This window comes from Larimichthys crocea, chromosome XIII (assembly GCF_000972845.2).
Source record: "Larimichthys crocea isolate SSNF chromosome XIII, L_crocea_2.0, whole genome shotgun sequence".
In the NCBI taxonomy this organism is placed as follows: domain Eukaryota; kingdom Metazoa; phylum Chordata; class Actinopteri; family Sciaenidae; genus Larimichthys; species Larimichthys crocea.
Window position 1 is genome coordinate 29,776,766 of NC_040023.1, and position 25,281 is coordinate 29,802,046.

General features: G+C 42.3%; 1 protein-coding gene across 4 annotated transcripts; it reads left to right on the forward strand.

Annotated features, from left to right (window-relative positions):
• Positions 1 to 347: 347 nt before the first annotated feature.
• On the forward strand, positions 348 to 24,978 carry lipeb (lipase, hormone-sensitive b). Of its 4 annotated transcripts, XM_027286151.1 has the most exons (15): positions 348 to 492; positions 913 to 949; positions 3,951 to 3,991; positions 7,858 to 8,099; positions 8,974 to 9,258; positions 10,177 to 10,267; positions 11,434 to 11,579; positions 11,934 to 12,119; positions 12,899 to 13,051; positions 15,701 to 15,845; positions 16,512 to 16,736; positions 17,657 to 17,842; positions 18,900 to 19,081; positions 19,859 to 20,125; positions 20,778 to 24,978. In XM_027286151.1, exons 1-15 carry the CDS (start codon positions 402 to 404, stop codon positions 21,180 to 21,182), a joined length of 2,682 nt encoding a protein of 893 aa, XP_027141952.1. In that variant the 5' UTR covers positions 348 to 401; the 3' UTR covers positions 21,183 to 24,978. The 4 variants fall into 4 exon arrangements, with proteins under 4 accessions (XP_027141952.1, XP_027141953.1, XP_027141954.1 ...); XM_027286153.1 differs by lacking the exon at positions 913 to 949 and having other exon boundaries at positions 391 to 492; XM_027286154.1 differs by lacking the exon at positions 3,951 to 3,991 and having other exon boundaries at positions 395 to 492.
• Positions 24,979 to 25,281: the final 303 nt, after the last annotated feature.

Here is a 25,281-nt window from a genome sequence, read left to right on the forward strand (position 1 = left end):
AATGTTTGTTTAAAAAAATAAAATAAAATAACCCCATATTATGAACCTCTTGTATTTTACTGAATGACTTGATTATGTGATTGCTTTTTTATTTGCTTTCAGTCAAATATGTGTTCTAATTCTGTAAAAGAAAATCCTACAAAGCCTTCTATAAATATTCCAAATAATATAATTAGCAAGGAAATTAAACAACGAGCCTCTAATCTGAGTTTACTTTCCTTTTGTACAACAAAGACGACAGGGCGGACGCTTGCCGATTTTTTTGAGCGTCATGATTGGCTACTGGACGTCGGCGCGGCCGTTCATTGGCTATCATTTTTGGCATGGGGCGGGGCCTCGGAGCTCTCGGGCAGGTATGTAGGAGAGATGTGAGAGGCGGTGCGTAAACAGAGTGGGCGAAGATGGCGTCGAGCAAGAAGAGTGGTGGGAATAGCAGACTTGAGAAAAATGTGAATGGAAGACGGTCGTCGAAACTCAAAGAAGGTCCAGTGGGTGAGTTTTCCTCGGCCTCCCCATCCTTTTTTTTTTAGTAACGTCCTTCTTTTGTTTTGTTTTTTTGTCGCTCTTGAACTGTCACCTCCCGCTAAGGCGAGCGGTTAGCAGCTACGTTAGCTGGCCTCCGGTAGCTGAAATGAATAACTAGGATTTAAGCCGCTGGCTCCGACTCAGCTGCTTAGGTCCTGTGACTGTTTTATGACATAAAAAGGAGGAAGGCACACAGAAAAGCTTTTGTAGTATAGATTAAAAGCGTAGCTGAAAGTAGTGCCGGGTCAACCCCTGTCGCTAGGTTGTCCCTAGTTACGAGCATCACCCTGGTTACGGTTACAGTTATGTGCAGCGTTAGTTGTAGTATCTCATCATATCCCTCTGTGTTGTGTTTATATTGACATTTTTTACGTTTTGTGCCCATAGTCTCAACTGGTGACACTGACAGGACGCACCTGAACAGGTACTGCCAACAAGATCAAGTGGTGTAACTAGATTAAGCTCCCAGGTCAGGTTGAGGTATAGCTGACTATAAGTGAAGTGGTGTCAGAGCTGACAGGATGCAGCCTGCTGGCACTGTGCATCTGTTGTTATGACCAAACAAACTTCCCCTCTGTTGCTCTATTTGTTCTTTTTTTTTTTTTTTAACTAGGCCACTGTAACTGGAACAATCCAACCAAGTCCCTAAAGGCTTTATTAGCTTTGTCCTCAACATTATCCCATCACATTGTCTGCGAACAAACATAAAAAATAAAATGGGACTGCAAAGGTTTTAACCTATTCTTACTTGTTGCATGAGGTCGAGCTTACGCCATGCTCATCAGATTTTTATAATTTTCTATTTCATTAAAGGCGATGCGTTTATAGAAACTGAAGGGAAGTCTTATGTGTCCCCATTCGGAGGCGCTCATTGTTGCTAGTTTCCTGTTGTTCGGTTTGGCCTTGTGTGTAAGAAGGTGGTCTGTCTGGGAGAAGGGTCAGGGGCTCACAAATGCAACACTGCAGATCCCCTGTTGCTGACACTTCCTCTTGCTTGTGCAAGTGCGCAGGTTTGTCTATTTTTAAAGCCTGCTTCCTATAGACATGACACTTTCAGAGAGTGTCAGATGTCTGGCAGAGTTCAAAAAGCCTGACATGACGTCCTATCCTATAGAAGGGAAAAACAAAAGAATTTTAGTTTTAAGGCTGTCTGGTCTGGACGCGTCATGAATGTTGAGGCTTTCTACTCGCATAGATCGATGCAGGCATTGTGCTCTTCCACTACCACAGCCACTGTGTTTTAATATGCTTGGACTTTTACATTTCCCCCGTTTGGCTTGATAAAGAGAAACTCATCGGGGCCACGAGTTAGAGACTGCCTAGACAAAATCAGCACACTCAATCACACTGACGTTAGGCGGTAGCTCAGTTGTCTTTAACATAAGGCCACATCAGTGAGTTTTTTTAAAGTAGGGGGTGGGCCTCCCTAAGGGGCTGCAAATAGTTTCAAGGGAGGCTCAGTGAATAAAGTGAAAACACATTACATTAGTTGTTACTTTAGTTATCACAAGGGTATCACATAGAAGAGCCTGAATGTGTGTAATTTGATTGTCTGGAGATATAGTAGTTTTTTGGGGGGATTGGAATGTCTGGTGGATCAAATAAAACAATCATGTTCCCGGAGACATCCCCGATGGAGTGAAATTAAGCAAGTAAACTAAGAGGGGGTGAGGGGGGGCGCCTTTTTCCAAGCTTTGTCTGATGGGAGGCCCACAGTCCCCGACTCTGAAAGAAACCCTTGACGAGAATCTCCTGTATGTTTACTGTGTGGAAGGGAGCAGCACGGCTATAATTTCTAGTCAGAAATGTTAACAAGCAGGTTTTTACAGCCAAAAGGAAAACTCTTTTGTCTGCGTCTCTTTTTACCAAGGTTACATTTTCAGAGCAAGAGTGATCTGTAGTGACGATAAATGAGCCAGGATGTATACTAAATATAAAAGTAGCAGAAGGTTAATCACTGTCAGATTATTTAATTAGCTTTGAAACAACCAGACTGTTCAGCTTCTAGGATGCACAGAGCTGATAACTGTCTTTTGTGAATAAAATGTTCCCAGTCAAGACGTAAGTGAGGTTTCAGCAAATAAGATTGGGTTTAGACCTTATATTAAATAAACATACGGACACTAATTGTATACAGATCTTCTTTACACATTAAAATCTTGTTCCTTGAGTCATGGCCTAAAATAAACAAGTTTTATCTTGCAGTGTATAGGCGTTTCCATGAGAATTTTGATTTCTCATAGTGGGAAAACAAGTGTTTCTCAACAATTACAATGGTCCTGTTCTGATTTGGGAGTGTCCAAGTAAGTCATCGTGGCTGTCAGCCAGCAAACACGCCATAAGGACCTTTGCTGTCGTCAGTTTTATTTTTTTAACCTGTGTGCTCTTATTGTGACACACCAAAATGTCTTTGGCGAAAGAAGCCTGCCGAGAAATGAGCAACACGTGAGTCTCGGTGGAAAGAGTAATAGCAATAACAAAATCAACAAAAAAAGTCCTTTCATGGAAAGTCTTAGTGTTTTCTATGTCTCAGTGTTCCTGGGTATGTTTTTGTATCTATGTGGGTGAAGGATCACGTCTCAGTTCTTTGGAGTTATGGGACTGTCATCTGCGATGTTGGCCAAGACCTCTCAACCGAGGTTATATTTTCCCTTGGAAAAGTTTCACCGAGTTATATTTTCACACACTATTTTGGGTGTGCACGCTTTGTCCATGTTCTGGATTCATTGCCAAACATTATTGTTTCTCAACAGCTGGCCCATACAGCACATTCCTGCTGCATGATATACTTTATATACAAGGTGCTACATAAATATTGTTTAACACAGGCACTACCAAAATATAGCACTTAAATATTAATATAACTTATTTTAACATTTTTTATAGTCAAATGAGTTTGATCAACCTTTAATCACTATGATTACTTGACAATTACTAGTATTACTTTTATTTGTTTACATTTGTTTTATGGCACCGTAGCTCTCAAATGCAATAAAAGGAAAACAAGTCACAATACAAATATAGTTATTATCTCTTCATGTGTTCCTGGTGATGTCTCTCTCTACTAGATCTGCCTATTAGGCTAAAGGTCGCAGGGAGTTGCCAGCTGAACCACCAATAGCTAAATAGTCCACTGTCACAGGGAGAAAGCCAGCCCGGTTGGAGTTGTTTGTAGCTTCCCAACTATTTTTAAAGAAAAAAAAAAAGAGGCGTAGGAGGGATGAGCAGAGAGGAAATAAAAGGACAACATGTTGCCTCTGAGAAGTATTTCAAGACAGACTGACAGACAGAGACTGACGGATCATAAAGACTAGGCAGTGACTGACAGCGAGAGGCAGATCTCTTTCCTCTCTGCCACCCCTCCCGTCCCATCTTTCTCTCATTCTCTCTTTTCTTTTTTTCCCCTCTCATTGCTTTCGTGGAAGAGAGGAGACAGACAAGGACAGAGGCTTGAACTCAGACACCGGTAAACACTTTAACTTTTTTTTTTTCTCTTGCAGCTTTTCAGCGTTTTGTCCTCACCATCAATTATATGATATACCCGAAGCAGCCTGCAGGTAGTTTTATACCAACACTCGTTTCACACTGTATGTGGGGTGGCCCAGCAGGAGTCATTATTATACATCTGTAATGTTGCTGGTGTTGGTGGCTGTACATGACTTATTAATGCCCACCCTCATCCATCTTTAATGCGGAGAGACAAGGTGCAACTTGCAGTGGGCTTACAGTAGTCCCAAAACATGACGCTTAGTATTGACATAGCTGCAGGTGGTGGACACTGAGAATATTTGTGTGAGGAACATAGGTGAGTCGTGTTTTTCCTTATTCCTGTAGATGACATATTGACAGCTGTCCCGGCATGAGTGCAGTGCCCGCTTTATTGTTTCTTTGTTTGAGGTATCTTTTGTCAAACAAAGGTGAAGCCTGTGCTCGGTTATGCCACATTTGAACTCTGAGCTCTCGATAAGACTCTGCTTTACATAACTGAGATCATTTGCATTATATTTGCATATGAGATACTCCCTGTAGTTAGATAGGGTGTCATGTGTGCAGGTTTCATTATCATTAAGCTTATGCTGATCCAGGGGTTCATAAAGTTCACGCCAAGCTTACTCTGTCAACATAAGGCATATTGCCTTGCCCAGCTGAGAGAGTTGTATCCCCCACTCCAATTAGGCAATGCAATTTTAATTTTGGCTGCTAGCCCAAACTGCTTTGACTGTTAGAGCTAGTCTTGCAGCACAAGCAGCACTCAGGTGACTGTTTGACCAAAGAAACCATTGTGTTCCCTAAGGCAGGTGAATGTGTATTTATAGATGTTCTTTGTGTGAGCGTGTCTCTTGGTATTTCTAGTTTTTGTGCTGACGTAATACGTTGAGTTGTTGCACATGAAGCAATTGTTTCCTGTGCTGCCTGGTTCGGAACATCCAGTGCATAATCCACTTGTTCTTGCTCAAACTCTGAGATGGAGCAACAATCCCAGAATTGTTAATGTGCCTCATTGCTTGCATAACATGTCGGGATGTGTGGATCGAAAACTCAAATTTACTCCGACCCAAAAACAGAATTCATGTAACCCTGTACAGTTTGTTTGAAAGTCTTTATAAGAAATGAAGAAATGTCTATTTTTAATCATTCAAATTTGGCTGGGTGGTTAATAACACTTTCTTCTTTGCTCTGACAAACTCAAAACTTATATTTATTCTTACTTTACACTGACTTTGATAACAGATCCAGTTGAGATTTTACTGAAATATTTACAGCTGTAATCCTGAATTCCAGTAAAAACTATGCCTGATCCCAACCCATGGGTTAACCCCAAGGTTAATATCAACTGTCAATGAATTAATCTCAAGATCAAGATCATAAATGATGTAGAGAAGATCCCCTTGAGGCAGCTCAAGGAGACATTTGGCTAAATTTAGAGGTTCTAACTTCACCGTCCAGTACCATTTGAACAGCACAATGTAAATTCTGTTTTAGTGTGAAGTCATGGGACGAAGCTTATGCCAGACTGTTCCATTTATATGGTTGAATTAGTGTGAAATTTAGGCCCCAAACTACTTCATTAAGCTTTGCAGGAATAGATAGAACATGATATTGTTATCAACAATGTTTCCCCACTGCTGCTCCGTGCTGCCTGCTCATTTAGCTCTGCAGATTTGCTTCGGCCTATCTCTGCACCCCAGGGCCTAAGAAGGCCACCTAGAATCAATGGAATATTTCACCATGGGCTTTACGGCAACATCACACACACTTAAGCAATTGGAAGCTGGCACCTTAAACCATAGATGCTTTGACTGAGCTATTTCCCTTGTGTGAGGACACGTCTTATTTTTATATAGTCACTCTGTGATCTGAAATCTTATTATCTGTAGCTGTCTGAAACTTTGTGTAGTGTTCTGTTGCCTTTCCTAGCCAGGACATTTTTTTTTTAATCTCAATGAGGAGGATGTGACATAATGGCATATTACTTTTCATATTTCTCAGTACGCAGTTGTGTTTGTTCAGATGAGGCATGTTTTCCACTGCTGGGCAGCACGCCACACACAGGATTGGGTTATGTGTCCCCATCCATTTTTAGCATAATCTAAGCCAGTGGCAGAGCGCTAAATGCTGAGGTGGACATTTTTAGTGTTCAGTTTTGCCAACACCCAAACATTTTTTGGAGAAAATCTTTGCGACAGGATTCAATTATCCTTTTCTAAACTCCTATCTGTGACAAATTGGCATCCAGCGTGGTAAGATCTGCCTATAAAAGGACGTCTTGCCTCGGCAAAGACAAGGGAAGGGGAAAACGGGCACAGGCTAAAAAGATTTTTCATGCAGTGTGTGTGTGTGTGCTTGTGTGTGCGTGCTAGAAGGTGTCTGGCTGATAAATGTCTCCTCCCAGATGTCAGAAGGTTGTGATTCCTCCCAGCAAACTGAAATTGCCTCTGCCATTACTCTTCCTGAATGGCAGGGACGAGCAGAATAATTGTGCGATAAGGGCTCCATTATATGATTGTTCTCTTTTTAGCATGCAAAGGCATCCTCCACATCCCAAGATGTAGCTTTGGGGATCTGTGCTGTATTTTTTTATGTTCTTCTTTTTTTTTTTTTAAATTAATTAATTTTTTATTGTATTGCTTTATTGAACTAGCTTCAGTTGAAGTTTTAATAGAAAAAAGTTTGAAGATGAGTGTTGGTTCATTTGGGGTGTTTATTAGGGAGGTGGTTTAAGTAATGATGATTTAAGACAGCAGAATATTTCTTTGAGAGTAATTTTACACTGACCATTATTTAATATCTCACCATAATGACTAAATGGGCTACAGCCCTGCAAGGTAATTGGTTATCACCACTCATCTGTACCAAAGAAATTGTATTACTTCCTCCTGTCTGCCTGCAACTACAATTTTCACTTTCTCATCTATTAAGGAGGCACTGCTGTCTACATTGCTTTTCTTTTATTCACCGTGTGTGAAGCTGCCACCCCTTCTCGTATTTCATCTATCTCTCAGCGTGCTAGTCACCCTATACAGTAAGTACCAGCGGGTTCCCAGACTTTGGTGTTGTGGAAACAGAGGTCTCGGATGACTTGGCAAGAAGAGCTCAGTCCAACAGTACGAATCCAACTGGGACATAGCACCAGATCTTTGTTATGCTGCATTAAGACAGGGATGTGGGCACACTTGATAAACACGCTCAGCCGTATACCTCCCTTTGGGACTCTTAAGAGAGTGTGTTTCTGTGTTTTTGTCAGTGTATGACTAATCTGTGTTTGTTCCCTGCAGCATGACGTTGGGAAACGGCTTCTGCCTTCTCCTCCTGTCCTCCTGCATGTCTGCCTAGATCTCTGTGGATTTTGCCTGCTTAGCACAGGATTTACATCATTTAATTTCAAGGCTTGCTTAACACGTCTCAATCAATGAGCTTCTATACAACAGGCTACAGGGGATTAGTTAATAGGAGTAAGAGAACATTCTGTAGGATGTATCCAATGATATCCCACCTGGTACAGTGTCTACATGCTGATAACAAGTGTGGGAGTGGTGCAGAATAGGGATCAGGTTGCTCTTTTTTGTGCTTGCAGGACCAGATGCTCGCTGACAGTCAAGTTGATAACTACAAGAAATAATGATATAAAGTATGCACCAAGGTCAGCGAGTTGCTATAATTATTCGTGAGATCAGTGGGAGTTATTGGGATACAAGCCTCTATGTCAACAATCCTCAGCCTAATGAAAACAAGAATTTACACTCTAGCATACATTAAAAAAAAAGTGTTTTCTGCTTTAGTTAACCCTTGCCTTGTTTCTCTGTCTCACTAGTGTCTGTCTCTGTCTCCTAGTGATGGATACCAAGGCAGTGTTTACGGCCCTTTACAGCGTATGCGAGGAGAATGCCACTTTCTTCTCAGGAGGGGCCAAGGGGTCGCAGGGAGATGCGGCACGGCGGCTGGTGGATGTCATGAATCTGATCCAGGAGCACGCTCGCAGTCTGGAGCCCGTTATCTACGGCTTTGCTTCAGTTTACCATCATTTTGACTTTGACCCACACATACCTGCTAATGGCTACCGCTCACTTGTCAAGGTAGGCGGTGGGATGTTTTTTTTTTTTGTGTGTGTGTGTCTGGGATCTATGTCTGATTTTATTTTATTTTTTCTTCTTCTTTTTTTTTTCATTTTAATCCAGTACAGCTTCGAGAATAACAAGCAATACATTGTTATCAATATTCTCCCCACACTGAGAAGCTGCTCACCGGCTCTTAATATTTCTTTGTTCCAAGGTCAGCCCATTTGTTTTACAAATTGATTTTATGTAGTAAATCAGGTTAGATAAATTCCTCCAGCTGCAGAATATCTACCCCTACTGTACCCACTGTACTTTATCTTCTACACTTATTGATGAAACATCATGACCTTCAGTGGCTTCAGCCCACCACAACTGAATGAGTTTAGCAGAGCAGCAAATGAATTCTGCTCTGTTTTCTAGCCTCTCGATTTCCACACGTATAATCCGTCTCATTCCCACCGTGATACTTTTGTTAATCTGTAACACCCCGGTGAAGCAGCAAGCTTTTCACATGCTTCCATTCAAGCATGTTATCATACATGTTTGGGCTATTTTTTCCTCCTTCAAGCTTACCACTCTTAATCTTAATTACAACTAAGGCAGCACCAGAAGACGTCACCCTTTAACGACTGCACAATTTAAGAAAAATACAGTTTGCTTTGTTATAACACAAAATGCTGTGTAACAATTCTTCGAAAAGAAAGTTCATCATTCGTTATCTTAAAAATACATATCATTAAATATGTAATTTACTAAAAATTATTTCGTTTTTATACCCAATTGAATAATAAAGCCAACGTTTGCTCATAATTGAACTGATCTTTCTATTTAGGTGAGATTCATTTGTGTATGGAGGAGATGGCATTGACATGTTCTACATCTACTTTTCTAGGTGGTGCGCTGCTGCCTTCTCCACATCATCCAGAAGGGGCGCTACATCACCGCCAACCGCCGCAGCATCTTCTTTCGCGTAGCACACAATGCGGGGGAGATGGAGGCCTATTGCAATGCTCTTTGCCAGCTGCGAGCCCTGCTCTACCTGGCTCAGCGCATGTTGCATGACAACGGCCACGGCAACCTTTTCTTCCAGGATGAAAGTGGCCTCAGCGAGAGTTTTGTCCGCGAATACTCATCCATGCACAAGGGGTGCTTCTACGGCCGCTGCCTTGGCTTTCAGGTGAGATGAGCTGCGTGACACAGGAGGAAGAGTGAAAACTGGGTAGGACTGGAAGTAGCAGTACTTGATGGTCCAAAACTTGAATTGTAGATGAAAGTATACAGGAAAGAAAGAAAGGCAGGAAACACTTAATGAGGGGTTAGAAGGATATTCATTTCGTACAATAGTGTCAAGAAAAAGTAAAGCATCTTGCTACCCATATCTACAGTTCTGCCTCTTACTCCTACATATTACTGTCCTTGTTACACTCTGCAGCACCTAAATATTTCAATACATTTGTTATTATATTAGGACTTGTCAAGTACAGAATAAAGCTCCCTGCCGAAGTCTCCCATAGCCTATCAATCAAAAAGTATTCATCCATTAGAAAAAGAAAAAGAAATGATCTGTTGACTTTGGAAGACGAAATACAAAAACCCTTGCCAGGGGCTAGTTTGTCACCAGGTGCACATGCACTACTGAAGTCTTAGACTAGAGGGAATGGCCCTGAAAATGAGTGAGAGTGTGGTGAGAAGTGTAATATGTTAAAGTCAGGAAAGGAAAACAGAGCTACAAAGCACCCCTGCTGCTCAAACCTGCAGGTAAAATGAAGTGAGTAAAGGATTTGGTTGGATGTGGGAAATGCTCCTCTTTTCAGCCGCAGTCTCTGTTCTTAGTTGAGTTTTAACGAGAGAGGCTGAACCCTCAGTGGACACGGCGGTCAAAATCGAACGAAAGTGAAAAAATGATGAAACCTCCCTAGCACTCTCTGAATTAATTTATAATGTCTCATCTGGTATTCTGATATCCCATTGGCTGTTTCACTTTCTCTGGTTGAATGATTGCAGTTTTAATTGTAGTCCGTTCCTCGTTTTTTAAATGAACCATTGATAATGGATTAGAATTCTAATTCTGTTTTTGTCCACGTCTCCCCAACAGTTCACTCCATCCATTCGACCCTGTCTCCAGACCATCGCTATCAGCCTTGTGGCCTTTGGAGAAAACTACAGACGCCATCAGACAGGAATAGGTCAGCATCATCTTTTTCTGCAGCTGTACCATCTCATCATCCAGCCACTTGATTCTCATTCGAACATCGTACTCATCCCCACGCCTCTTCTACGTTGCTCCTTGGCCCCTGACTGTGTACCTTTTTGATGTTGTGTGTTTGGATTGTAGATGCTCTTTCATCCTTTGGAATCTCGAGGGCTAGCTGGCGTGCTTCTTCTATATTTCAGAGTGTTTTGAACATGCACACAGTTACGTACAGAGGCAGAGATACAAGAACATGCACCATCATATACACATTTTCACCGCGCACGCCTGTACGGACACACAAGTAAATATTTTAGCATTCAAAAAGGAATCATTTGACTCTCATGGTTTTTTGTGCTCTGTGCTGCACCACAGTGGAGGCAAGCAGTATTGTACCATATGGTGAGTGTACTGGCACCCCCCCACCCCTTCATCATAGTCCTCTATAGTGAACTCCTGCTATATGACTAGATGAAGAAGTTGCTTCTGTCCTATAGCTCCTATCAACCTAAACGATTTGGCACACAGCACTGTAAGCTGCATTAGCTGTCCTGCGTGTGATTTTTTTGTTGTTGTCTAGGTGCAGTTACCTTAAGTGCAATTCCTTCCCCTTTTCTTTACTGCCCATCATTGACTGCTTACACAACAGGATCTGATTTAATTGCGATACCATGAACTGTTTCTGTTTCAACACTGCAGTAGCATAGGTAGTAAGATTGTAGTGCTGTGAGTGTGCAAATCCCAGTCTGTTGAATCTGACGACTGTTCTCAGTGGTCACATCTCTGAGGTTTGCCGTGTTTTACTGCGCTCTTTCTTTCCATCTTTCTCCCTTTCCATCCTTTCACCTTCATTTTTTTACATTCTCGGTGAGTTTTCTGATTTTGTGGTTTTATGTGTAAGGGTCCAGTTCTAATGTTCCCATGTTCCTGCCCTCCTTCCTACTGTTTCTATCTTTGTGAAATCCCCATTTCATTCCCATGATTTCAAGCCTTCATTTTCAATCCCTACCCAACCCCACACACATTCTCCTTTTCCTTCGTTTTCATTATTTATTTTTTTAAACTCTCACTCTATTTCCTTTCTTGCATTACACTGTCTCTGGTGTACCCTACCTATTATTATACCCCTCTTCATTGTGTTGTCCTTCCTCCCTTTCCCAGGTGTAGCAGCCAGCTCTTTCTTTAACTCAGGGAAGTATGCCATCGACCCAGAGTTAAGAGGCGCAGAATTTGAACGCATCACCCAGAACCTGGACGTCCATTTCTGGAAGACCTTCTGGAACATCACTGAGACCGAAGTCCTTTCTGTGAGTTGATGAACACACTCTTAAGATGTCTTTAATGTTGTCACCACTAACCCATGCACACAGATGAGGGTGCTGCCCTGTTTTAAATTTTAAAACTGTATTAAGGATATTTCACTTTCTTCTGGTAAAAGTACCTTTCTATCATTATGCATTTTGGCCTACAGGCCTTTAGTAATAATAGAGTGGAATTCAATTTATTCAATGGGGTTCATGATTTATTCATCTGGTTTCTTTTTCTCTCCAATGACCTGACTGGCTCTGTAACTTGCACTCTTCTCTTTCTCTCTTTCTCTCTGCCTTTCTGTCTCAATTCTTTCTCTCTTTTTTTTTTTTCCATCATGTCTTTTCCTCCAGAGTCTTGCCAGCATGACATCCACTCAAGTTAAGGTGAACCGGGCTCTTTCTGTGCCTACTGTGCCCTTTGACCTTCCCCTGGCAGCCAACCACAGAGCATCTGTAACCATAGCTCCGCCGTCCGCGCACATCGGCACGGCTCCCGTTCAGATGAGGCTCATCTCTTATGACTTACGTGAAGGACAGGTACGTAAATTAACATTCTGTTCACACTACAGTGACAAAATGCTATAAAAGATTTGACCGTCTTCCTCCACTGTCTCTTGTTAAACCAATTTACGTGTACCAGTCTTACAAATTCTTAAAATATTATGTATAACAACATATTATGTAATCAGCAGCTTCAACTCATCTTCATGCACTTAATCTCCTTCATCATCTCTCCCTCTCTCTTGCTTTGTCATAGGTATCCCTCTCACTTTTTCTTCCCCACCTCCATGCCTAATTCTCTTGAGAGACTCCTTCTCTCCATCCGAGCTTGTTCCCCTCCTTTGTTGATGGCATGTCTTGTTAAGTGTCAGGCTACAAATAAACACTTTCAGCCATTGATCACACGCCAAAGAAACAACAGTGTCCTTTTTAGTGTCGCGAAATACAAGTCTGCATTAGCGGAAGCCCTCTCTCTCTCAGTCACAGCCGCCCCCCACCCTCCTTGTTTCTGGTAATGAATGGGAGTTGGTGTGCGTTCATGCAGGCGCAGGGAAGGATGGCAGCAAGCTGCTGCAGAACAGCTAGTTAATCCCTCTCTCAAAGGAGCCCTGTTGCTAACACTATATCAATAAGATATTACGAAAACAAGGCTTTGTATGCAATGTATGTACACACACTGTGGGCAGGTAGAGAGTGATGCAAACCTCACAATCTGTCATCACTGGGGTTTTTTTAGTATGTTTTAGGCCACATCAACTGATTTTGATTATTTGTCTGTAAATGTATCTCTCCTTGTGTTCATCCATTCTCTCCAGGACAGCGAGACGCTGCTATCTCTCTCCCGCTCTGAGGGGGGGCCCATCTCTCTGTCGCTGGGGCTGAAGACCAAACGTCTCCCATCGTCTCCCTGCCTCCTGATCCACTTCCATGGAGGAGGCTTCGTGGCCCAAACCTCCAAGTCCCATGAGGTGAGATGGCACCCTCCAACTTGAGTTTTGTTGACTCTGATTGGAAAAACAATTTGATTTATTTTAATTTGCAGGAAATATGAATCCAAAAAGACTATTTACGTATTTTATCATATATATTTCTGATAATTATAACAGAACAGTGGGTCAACGTGCAGGAAACTGGGCTATTATATATCACATGGCACCTATGTATCAAAATACTACACCGACATCATGAGACACCTGGCTCAGATGTTGTTTTGCCAGGATTTGAGCCTCAGCGGTCATCTGGCTGAGATCACCCTCTCATCTCTTCAGTGCTTTGCTCAGACTAATTGTAATCGAACCCCAACTAATTAAAGTGTTGAGATGTAACTGACAGTGGAGGAGCAGAGGGATTACCAGTCTCGGTCTCTTCCTATGTCAATAGTGTGGCACCTAATGAGCTGTTAAGCTAATTATTTTGTAATTAATCCCTCAAATTTCTGAGAGACAAATATGCCCACCCTCGATGCCTTCTTTACTGGTAAAGTGCACACGAACATTGGTCTTCTCTCCCATCTAAATCATTCCTGTCAGTCATATAATCCTCTCCCTGTTTTCTTTGTCTTATAAAGGAGGAGCCCATGTCCTAGATCTAATTTCTAAATCACTGCGCTAGAAGAAAGGAACACACGCTCAGACACACATAAGTTATGGCTTCATGTCTTAAAACTGGTCTGGAACTTTCTTGTGATTGTCTTCTTGAAACTGTAGAAGGAGGAAGCATTAAACCTGCTTGGTTCATCTTAACGAGAAAGCTTATTTTTAATGCGGTTTGTGCCCGCGCCTCTCCCTGTTTCGTCCCATGCCGATCTGGTCATCTGTGACTGTGTGCGGTCTTTATGTGACATCAAGCTACTTACAGCTACCAGAAGACAAGGCTCTGTGAAATTGCCAAGGACATGGGCATCCTTGATCTGCAGCTGCATAGCAACCAGAGGATGAGAGGAAGAAATCAGAGAAGGGGGTGAACAGGGCTGTCACGTTGAATTAACAGAACTGCACAACCCCGCAGAGAAAGATTACCCGGGGCACTAATGGAAGACTTGTCAGACTATCCTACTCTTGTCGTCTTTTGGGCGCTGCCTTTTTTTTTATTACATCCTCCCTCTCAATCGTTCTAATATCTCACAAACTCCTTTGTTCATTTAGTGTCCATCTTAAGCAGGAGCCTTTGGTTCTCCCAGTGCCCAATGATTCTGAGATCACAGGAATGGATGCGCTAGCATTTGTGCATTTAGCGACTTGGGCACGGACCACACACACACACACACACAGTGTTTGCCAGTAGAGGTATAAGCTTGTAGATTAACTGCTCTGCCTTTCTGAAAATGAGTGGGACTGCAGCTCTCATTAATTCCTACTTCGAGAACAGATCTGGGCTCCTCTTGTTGTGTGCATTTTTGTGCATCTTTGCGAATAGAGTGTGTGTGTGTGGAGTTTCCTGAGTCATGTAAAATTAACCAGCCTTAGTCCCAGCCCTATAAAACACACAGATACGTACTTCCTCGCTGTCCGGTTGGCGATTTGTATCAAGTCTTTTGCTCCTTTTATGCAGACAGATGATGACTGACAGACCTGCCCGTGGACTCTGGCAACAATAGCTGTTGTTCACACAGTTACTTACACACACACACACACACACACACACACACACACACACCTACCTTTAGGAGTTGCTGATTCATACAAACACACAATGACCTGAACAGTGCTTAAACTGCATGCACACTGACTTGTCAGCGGTCTCTCTCTAAGATTTCTTGTGACAGGTAGGCCTTTAAGACAGCACAGCTGCCTGCTGGAGCTGCGACTTTGTTTTTGTTTTTTGGGGGTTTTTTTCATACTGAGTTGCTGGTCGGTAAGGCGACATACATACATACACACACACACACGAACACACACACTGTGCTTTTCCTGGTATTGTGAATCAAGAGCTGTCGCTTTCACTGCCAGCCCTGTCAAGGCTAGTCCAAAAGGTGTTGGGAGAAGATAAAGACAGGGAAAGGGACGAATGCTCTGTGGAGGGAATATTTTGTCATGACAAGTTTCTCACATATCAAGGTCACGTCATTGCAGTTTAGAAGCAAAACACTTACCTTGGGTTGGCATAGTAAATGCATAACCAGACTTTAGCAACAAGAAAAAGAGAAACACTCAGTATTCTGACAGTGAGTTTGTTTTTGTAGACTATCCCTGTAAATCCTCACCGTCCCCTTTTTCTTTTTTCTTTTTTTTTCCCCTTCATAGCAAAGTAGGACATGTGGGCACCTTTTTGTTATTAGCGTATGAGAAGAAAGGAAATGGAGGTGACCGTAAGGGCAACGCTCATTCTGCCTTTGTCTAGACAGTAAGCCAGAAAGCAGACAGATGACATCAGAGGGACACATAATTTTCATAACTTTTTTTTAATTTTTATTTTATGTGCTCGCTTCTCAATGTTCACCCCCACGCATCCCTTTCCCACCACATTTCTTTCTCTCTCTCTCTCTGTGCTTCTCTGTTTTTATTGTGGCTGCTGTTGTTTCTCATAAATCTAACAGCATAATATATTCACTGTGAAACTGAGTCTTTTTCCACTCATAAATTTAACCCTCCATACCGTTGTCTTCTGTTTTTGTGCAGCCCTATCTGAAAAGCTGGTCCCAGGACCTGGGTGTTCCCATCTTGTCTGTGGACTATTCTCTGGCCCCTGAGGCCCCCTTCCCAAGGGCCCTGGAGGAATGTTTCTATGCCTACTGCTGGGCTCTGAGAAACCACCACCTACTAGGTACACACGTCAGGCAGCATTGTTTATATCGCAGTGCTGGCCTTTTATGTCCTCTGTACATTTTCTGTTTACTTTTTAATGTCATGGGAAAAGTAATGCATACCTTAGACATGGAAAAGAAATAGCTTCATTACAATAAATGAGCATGCACAACAAAAGGGGCAAATCCTCAGAGTGAAGGTGTCCTGTGGACCTCCTCTGTAAATCCTCACCTAAATTCCCTGCATCTCTCAAGAGGATTCATTCATCACTTTGAAAGTAATCATGATGCAACACGATATCTTGCGCGGTACCCGTTGTTATGCATTATCACACAAATTGTGATGCTCAGTATTCAGGCAGAAAACAAAAGACATCTGGTCGGTTTGGGGCACATCCGACCGCCGAAGCACACTGTGTCAGATTAACATAGATGGCAGTGTAATGTGCTAGTGTTGTAGTACAAGAACACAACAGCCCCTCACAGCAGCCGCATATTCAGCACCATTACTGTGGAGAGAAGAGATACTGTTACTTGATGTGTGCCACACTGCTTTTTTTTTGTTTTTTGCACCTCAGTGGGTTTCTCTCACGTTGCAGCTCCATTTTTCTCTCTTTCCCCATTGAATTCTCTGTTGTTTCCTCCTTCCCTCTTTTTCCTCCACTGTCCCATTTTCATCCTTCCAGGTTGGACCGGAGAGAAAGTGTGTTTGGCCGGTGACAGTGCGGGTGGCAACTTGAGTGTGACGACATCGATGCGCGCTGCCGCCTTTGGCGTGCGGATGCCAGATGGCATCGTGGCAGCCTACCCGGCTACCCTGCTGACCGCCTACGCATCGCCCTCCCGTCTGCTAACGCTTATGGATCCCCTGCTGCCACTCAGTGTGCTCTCCAAGTGTCTCAGTGCCTATGGTAGGAGTGTGTGTGTGTGTGTGTGTTTGTGTTTGTGTGTATGTGTGTGTTAATCAAGCAAGGATTCTTTTTTTATCTGGTGAAGTTGGGAATTAAGTTTAGATCTATTTTCTACATGTCTAATTTCTGCTGCTCCATATCATTCAAAATGTTAACAATAATGGTCTAGGCTGTAGTTGTAGGTTTATTAACAAGAATGATTAATAACCTAATCATTTATGCAGCATATGCAGAATAAATGATTACGTTATTAAGTAAAGTTGTTGTGGTTCTTCTGCTATTTTTATTACTGAATAATTTATTCCATTTGATTAACTATTATAACCATTTACACTATTAGACGTATTAATGATCATATTAATCAATCTGACTGTCTTGATTTCTTTAAGTACGACACAGTATGTATAGTATTAAAAAAAACTGTAATGATAAATCTCTGGTATGAAGTCGTGTCTGGAAAAGCTTCACTTAACAAAAGCTCGACTCATTAGCATATGGGTTGTTTTTCATGTTTTGTCATTAATTCATGTGAAAAACAAAGAAGCCTTATGAAGTCTTATGATATATTGTTGTCTCACAAGAGGAAGAAGACTGCAGTAATTGGCCGACTATGCCAAATTCCAGAGATATTTTCTCTCCTGTGTTGTCTCTCAATAACTGAACTAAGACGCTCATCATTTTCTATTCACTCCTACAGTCATCACCGTGTGCCGCTGTCTGAAAAACAAATTGCTGAGTGGCAGTACTGATCCCACTCTCAGTTGTTCTCTTTACTATTATTCCTCTCTTATTATTGCTTTCCCGTCTCCTCTGTTGTTACCAATTCATGCTCATAAAAGAATAACAACAAAACACTTTTAATCTCTGTTGTACATCTATTCTTCTCCAAACCAACCCTTCCTCTGTTTCTTCGTCTTCAGGCAATGACCCTGAAACAGAGGCGCAGGTAGAGAAAGTGAGCACGCTGAGCCTGGTGAGGCGAGACACGGCGCTGCTGCTTAAAGATTTTCGACAGGGAGCCTCCAACTGGATCCACTCTCTGCTGGATCCCAACAGAGCCTCAGCCCCTCCCAGCACAGCTGCAGAGGCACCACCAGGAGCCACTGGTATACCACCGGCTGAGACTGTGTGCATGGGTGTATGTGTGCTTGCGTGTGCAGTCAGATGGGAACTACAGACTAGATGTGGGTGGTGTAAAAGCATTCTGCTTGGCGCAGTTGTGTTCACAGTTTTCTATAGATGCAGTCTGCCCGTGTCTTCGATCACATCTATCTGTTGAAAATATAATTCAGGTCTCAATGTGGGTGGTGTGTGGGTGTTTGTGGGGACATGCCACGTTTTCAGCGTGTTCATTAAGCCAATATATTTAAGTGTGATGAGTGCAACATCAGCTGCCCCAAAGTTCATTACCATATGGAGGAAATTATTGACATGGATCCAGTTTATTCAGCATTCAACTAGCCAATTATCGCTTTATCCCACCGTGTTGCACAAGCCTCCTGTCCCCCATTCATATCAATTCACCTCTTTGGAGCAGCAGGGCTCTGACAGTAATTGTTAATTGTAGCCACCGTAAATCTGGTGGCGAATCGTAATTTCCCTGGTGTCCCCTCAGCTAGGTGACACCCCCACAGCTGTAAGCCCAAACTAATGAGAATGTCATTGGTGGGTGTACATTATTAAAAGGCCATCATGGTGCTAAGATGGTTCTTTATTAAAGAGATGGGAGATTGGTAGCGCTTTGTGAAAAGACCAGCCGTGACGACTCTTGCAGCTGTGTTTTGACGGCTCTGGGCGGGCAGATGATATCACCATGACAGCGTTATTTGAATTTCCTCCACCCACTTCTCCTCTCTTCTTCCTGATATATCCCAATTTGCATTTTAGGCTTTTAACTGTTGGCTGTCAACCAGAGGACACACAAGAAGTGGAAACAGTAGAATAACTGAAAGTGGTGGTGGTTTTTTTTCCTGTGTCCTCGTGCTGCTATTGACTCCAAGTCAATTTGCATGGCCTCTTAAACCTATATAAACAGTATATACTGTACTTTGTGTGCTTAATGATTATTTGATCTTTTTTTTTTAAGAATTTACTATGTATTTTGACTTTTGTTCGGCCCCATTCATCATTATATTTTCCTTCTTTATCCATCTCATTTCTTAGACACGGTGAGGAAGAGCATTTCAGAGGCGTCCATCTCTTCTCCCCACGCCGACCCACCTGTACCACGGGAGCCGTCAGAAATCCCTAGCAGGAAATTATCTGTGAAGAGCCAGACTTGCCAGGACTTGGGATCCAACAGCAATTCCATCTCTCACAGTGCACCGCTGCTTTCTGCGCGCACCGTATGTCACGCTTGAACCTGTTCTACACTGAGATTAGCTTGCATTGATGCTCTTATGCAGAACAAGTTAACAGTATTAAATAGCTATGGGCTGTTACTTAAATCATCACTGGGCTATTTGTAGGGATTGCTGTGGGAATTAAATCCTGTGATTATGGAAAAGTCTGTAATTTGGTGATGTTTACTGCTGTAAAGAAAAATCACACCAGCCTTATATTTATGAGCATGTTGTCTCTGCATTAGAAAGATTTAGCAAACAGTTGTTGCCTTTTTAAGAGGTCGAACAGTTTATAAGCAAAGAGACATTTTGGCCCTCTGTCATGCAGTGCTATATAAGGTGAAGTGATGTGCATGTTTCATCTCATTGAACTCAGCTTAGATTGTCACCCATGGTTTAAAAATGCTGACTGAATATCCAAACTTTTTTGGTTGTGTGGGTGCTGGTAAAGTGTCGCAGATTATCCTCACATATTTTCACACAAGCAAACTAGATTAGTGGCTTGCCTGGGGAAAAATAGCAAGCAGAGGTGATGTAAGATTTTAAATATGCTTTTCCTCCTTGAAATGGGGATTGTTCAGCCAAGACTCTCAGGCAATGAGCCAAGGTTTTTTTTAGTAGATTTTTCACAAGGACGAACTGTGAGTGTGTGTATTTCAAATTAATTTTGTTTTTGTATTTTATGTCTTTATTCTTATTTCCTTGACATACCGTCTCCCTTGGCCACTCATTGCTGAGCTAACCTGACCTAATGTATTTCTTATGTCTTCTTTTATGTAGCCAGAAGATGTGAATTTCTTCCTCAACAAGGATGCAGATCCCTCCTTTACCAGCGACCTGTCTTCAGTGGCCATACCACCCCCTGCTGGAGAGGAGGGACTGGATTCAGAGCACCCAAGAGAGTTTCCCCTGGGGTTTGAGCCACTGCGCTCAGAGAAGCTTGCCGAGATGAGGGTGGAGAGCTCTCCAGTGGTTAAGGATCCTTTCTGTTCTCCTCTGCTGGCTCCGGATAGCTTGCTGAGAGGGCTGCCACCTGTACATATAGTGGTAAGAAGAAGCAAAAGTTCGAATGATGAAGCCAAATTGGGAAGGATGCCATTTATGCTGTTAAATACTCATAGGTTCCTCACTCAGTCTGAGTGTTAAGCTCTTCAATCAGTGCATCGAGAGCTTTTAAGTCTTTGCAACTGTTGGATGTATAGTCCCCATGAGAGAGCGGATTAGTCAAACATTTCTTCAACAAGTTTCAAAGTTGTTACAGCATGGAGAAGCAGACCAGGGACAGGATTGTTTGTTAATGATGATGAAGAGAAGGGTGGAGCAGAAAGGAGGTAAAACAAGGCCAAACAAGCCTCAAAATGTCAAGAGATAGAGTTGCAAGGACTGTACACTGCTTACATTCTTGTATCGGAGTGTAATGGGGGACATGAGGGGGGGGTTGATGCCTGCTGTCTCTTGTGGTAAGGATGTTAATATGAAAATTAGGAAATCGGTGCTGATTTTAAAGTGGCTAGAGTGAGTCAGCGAGAATGTAAAGGAAGCAGTGACAAAAGAGACTTGGAATGCTTGGCTTCCTTTTCTTATTCCCTTAATTAAGATTCTTGACATGTCTGAAGGGAACCCTAATTTGCTTCTTTTTTTTTTTTTACCATTCCCACCCCCTTTCCCTCCCTCTCACTTCTCCCCTCTCCTCTTCCAGGCTTGTGCATTAGACCCCATGCTGGATGACTCTGTGATGTTTGCCAAGCGCTTGAGGAACATAGACCAGCCTGTCACTCTGTGCATTGTGGATGACCTCCCCCACGGCTTCCTCAGCCTATCGCAGCTCTCCAAGGAGACGAGGGAGGCTGCCAACGTCTGCGCGGAGAGGATCCGCGCCGTCTTCACTCAGGCGGACACACCTCCGGAGCCACGCAAGCACCGCAAGCTGGAACGGACCGATAGGGGTGTGTCGGCCTCTTCTGGGGAAGCCAGTTCTCTCTTCGCCGACCCCATTGTGGGAGTGGAGTTAACTGCTGGGAGAGGGGCTAAAATTGCTGATGGGGAGGACTTAGTTGATGTGGCAGCGCAGAATAACACTGATGCTGGTGGTATTGGGCCTTAAAGATAAAAAAAGGACTGCAGTTACCCAAGGAGTGAAGGGAAAAAGAGTAAATGAAAGTCAGATAGATTTAGGCAATGCAATGCCTAAAAAGGAGAGAGAGAGAGTATCCTAAAGAACAGAAAAGGGGGAGCGGGGCATTCTCCGTAATTGCCCAGATTTTGAGAGACAAAAAAAAAAAAAAAGAGGACCACTAAAATACAACTCCTTCCTCTGCTTTACAGTTCTTTCCACTTGTCTGTACACCATCATGCACCGACGCAAATCTGACAGACAAAACGAACACACCCACAAAAGACAGTCTCGTTTAAGAATAAAATTTAGCAGCTACTTAGATCAAAGACCAGCACTCGCCCACACACGCACAACACACATACTTAACGGAGTTGCCGTTAGACAGCGGAGGCTCGGACATAAACCTCGCAGAGGATTCTTGAGACGAAGCCTGAATGGGTAATTCATCTGAGGCCCTAATCAGACAGTGGTAGGAACACTATATGCCTCTGTATGGAGTCATTCCCATCAAAATGGCCACTTGTCCTTTAGGGAGGCACTCTAAATCACACTTAATAACTCCACATTGTGTTCTCCATTACGCCAGTTTGGCAGTCAATACAGCTCACTTTGTGGATGGTAACTCTGTTGACTCTCTCCCAAATCGAATTACAGAGCTAAAACACAACAGACTGAAAGGCTCTAAACTGGATGAATCGAATGACTTGTTTCTTGATATTCTGTTGAAGTTTTTAATCATATTATTAACCCTATGCATAACCATTACTTTTCTTATTTATATTTGTTTTCTATTGCTGTATTTTAATCCCTGAATCATCATAGATTTGTCTGTTGATTTGTACACTAGGCCTATATTGTTTTGTTTAATGTAAACTCGTGCTGTTTATTCCACATTTGTGAATGTGCTCAATATTTACCTCTGCTTCTTTGGCACAGCTGCTCCGGCCTTTTCCAATTAATCTCATATCCTACTCCCAGTAATACCTCCTGACAGGATGAAGTAAATGTAGAATATCACACAGGGACATGGTGCCCTATCCAGATGCTGCCTGGTGCTTTTTTACAGTGCTCATATTGTTAATGCAAAGAATGCATTTTATTGATCGCTACAGTGAAATTTGTGGCGATGCACTGTGATGCATTATTTTCTGAAAATGAGCACATATTTGGAAACGTGAGTCCCATCTTTGTAAGTTATTTAAAAACACTCCCAGCTCTTATATGTCTGAAAGAAGCAAAAATGTTGGTATGTTTATGGTAAGACAGGAAACAGTTGCTTGATATTTCCCTTCCCCAGAACTAAAGTTAGAAGGAAAGGGGCAGTGAATAGCCCATGCTCAGCTGTCAGATATACATTTTAAACACCACTGCACTGATTTCCTGTCTCATTGTTCTGTTCATGGCCAGGCGTTATTGCTCACATTACTTCCCTGCGCAGTATGCAGTGTGTCAAAGTACCACTGTTTCCCGCCTGACAATCTGTCTCAACAAATCAGAAGCTTTTAGGCAAAGCTCTAAGACCTTGAGCACGAAAAGAGGTTGCATGAATGCTGTGTTAAAAGCCACTTGAAAGTGGCGGGTGGTCCCGATTTCTTTGCTCCCTCACATTTGGGGCTGACTTTGTTTTCGATAACCTGAGGACACTCCTGAATGTGTTGCAACCGACGCACACAAAAATGTCCTTCCGAGGGTCATTCCCTTGATCAGGTCCAACTATATATAGATGCCAACAATGCTGGCACTGTCCTGCCCTTGCCTGGTAACAGGGCCAGGGTTGCCAGGTCTGCTGTGTGATGAATAGGATTTAGCTGAAGCTCCGAGTGAAAAATCCCCCCCCCCCCGTATAAGAGTAGGATTTTCAGTAGCAAAGTCATGCTACGGGATTAGACCACGCTCAGTCCTGTCAGCTCGCAGTACTTACTGCAATATTTTTAGTCAGATTGATGGAAAGAACCACGGCCGTGAAGAAAGTAATACACTCATCCTCTCAGATGCCGGCCTGAAGTTTGTACTTGCTTTACTAGCCGCTGTTTATGCTCAGTCTGCACTTTCGTAGTTGATTTGTCGATCCGTGCAAGTGTATTTTAAGCTTGAGCTTGTGTACATGTTGTTTTTTTGTCTTTCTCTACTCGGTGCCTGTATGTGTGTCTGCATGTGCTCATTCACAGGATCACACCGGCCTCTGTGTGTGAGAAACATGAGCTCATACTCATACTGGGCACGTCCCCTTTGTTTGTGTTGTATGTTCACATAAATGGCACTTTACAGTCAAGAGGCTATTCATAGTATTAACGGTCATCTTGTTGATCTTGTAGCCTCTATGGGACAACGCTTTATGTCTGTGGTATACCTCGACATGGCTCCTTCATCAGTACTGAAACACCCAGCAGGGTTGTTTGATCATTAGCACTTTGTTGTTTAAATTATGTGAGCTACTAGAAACCTTAAAAAAAAAAAAGTGTCAAATGTTTTGCTGTTTGCGACCTCTGTATGCCTCTTACCCTTGATGACCACTCGTGCATCAGGCTATCCTGAGTGCAGGTGATGGACCAGAGAGCCCATCTGGTGCTTTGCTCAGATGAGTTTCCATATATGGGTCAGTGTTACCTTTTAGTTTCCCCCTAATTCCCAGTGTTTTTTATGGTTCGGCTGGGGGTTATATGCTGCCTGCAACTTGGACGAAAATTCAGTTTTGTTTCATTCAGTGTTGCTGCTTCGTAGAGTGTCTGAGCAATAGAACAACTTTATAATCACAGATTGTCCTTGCGAGCACAAACTATCTGTAGTACTTCAGTGTAATGTTGCTTTTTGTTTGTTTTTGGCTTGTTTAATTATCAGGTTGTACAGCATACCTCTAGGGTTTCGCTCTTCTCACTTGAGATTTTCGTTGCCCTAGGACTCTCAGTGATGTGCAATGCAAAGTGCAACGCTGCTACAAACATGAGCCAGCTGCTTCAATGATTAGGTCTTAGATGAAGCTATGCAGTTAAACACCAGCATCGCAGTGTTTTTTTTGTTTTCATGGTATACCTTTTTTCATTCAGAAATGTGGTAATGCTTCTTTACCTTTGTGCAATGTGTTTGAACCACCTCAAGGTTAATAGTTACCATACAAACCTATACACCACAACACTTATTTTAAAATAGATTTACCAAGATACCTAATTATTTCCGAAATGCATCAGTGCGTTAGACTGACCTCACTGCTCCTCAGAAGTGTTTCCTAAACAGATATACTGGATAGTCCTCCTATATTAATTACGCTTAGAGTTTCAAAGCGGAACCAAAGACTGCAGCCAGCGTCTTGTAACAGATGTGCTGTCTATGCCGTTTAGTGTTTGCTGTTAAATGATATTATTGAAAATGCAGGTGCTAGCCAGTGTCATAGCAGGTCTGCGCTCCATATGCAAATCGCTGCACACTGTAAAAATGCTCAGTTCAGATGTAGAATATGATTAGATTAAAAAAAAGAAAAAAGAAAAAAAGCCATAGACTGGAAACAAGCTGTTTTTACATTTATTGTTTTTGTTTTTACTTTATTTTTATTTTCCGTTATTCAAAACACCATAAGTGCAAACCTGTGAACAAAAAAAAAGAATGTATAAACATTATATGACTCATGTAGATATTTTTACATTTAGATTTGTTCCTGATTGATTGCTGATTGATTGATTTGACTGCATTTTTCTTTGCAGGTTTCATACTAGAATGTCTGATCTGCCACAAGTAGACTTGTTTTCTTCTTTTGATGATTTTTATCAAAATAAATATATTCTCCCATGAAGCTGCAGTTCTGTTGTGTTCATGCTCATGAATGAACCTTTTCTTTGCATTGATCAAACTAAAGGTTAAGCAAACGTGGCTGAGAATAAGAATAGAGGTTGTAATTCAATCTAGCTTTGGAAACTCTTGGTATATCTGATGGCTTTTGTTTTTTCTATGATTATTATTTATGATTGCATTTGTAAATACCAAAAACTCTTAGATGAAATTTTCCAAAATCTGATTCAGTCTGGAGTTGGGACGGGAAAGGTCAATTACAAAGTTGACCTTTTGTAAACAAATGTCAGATCAAATCCAAAACATA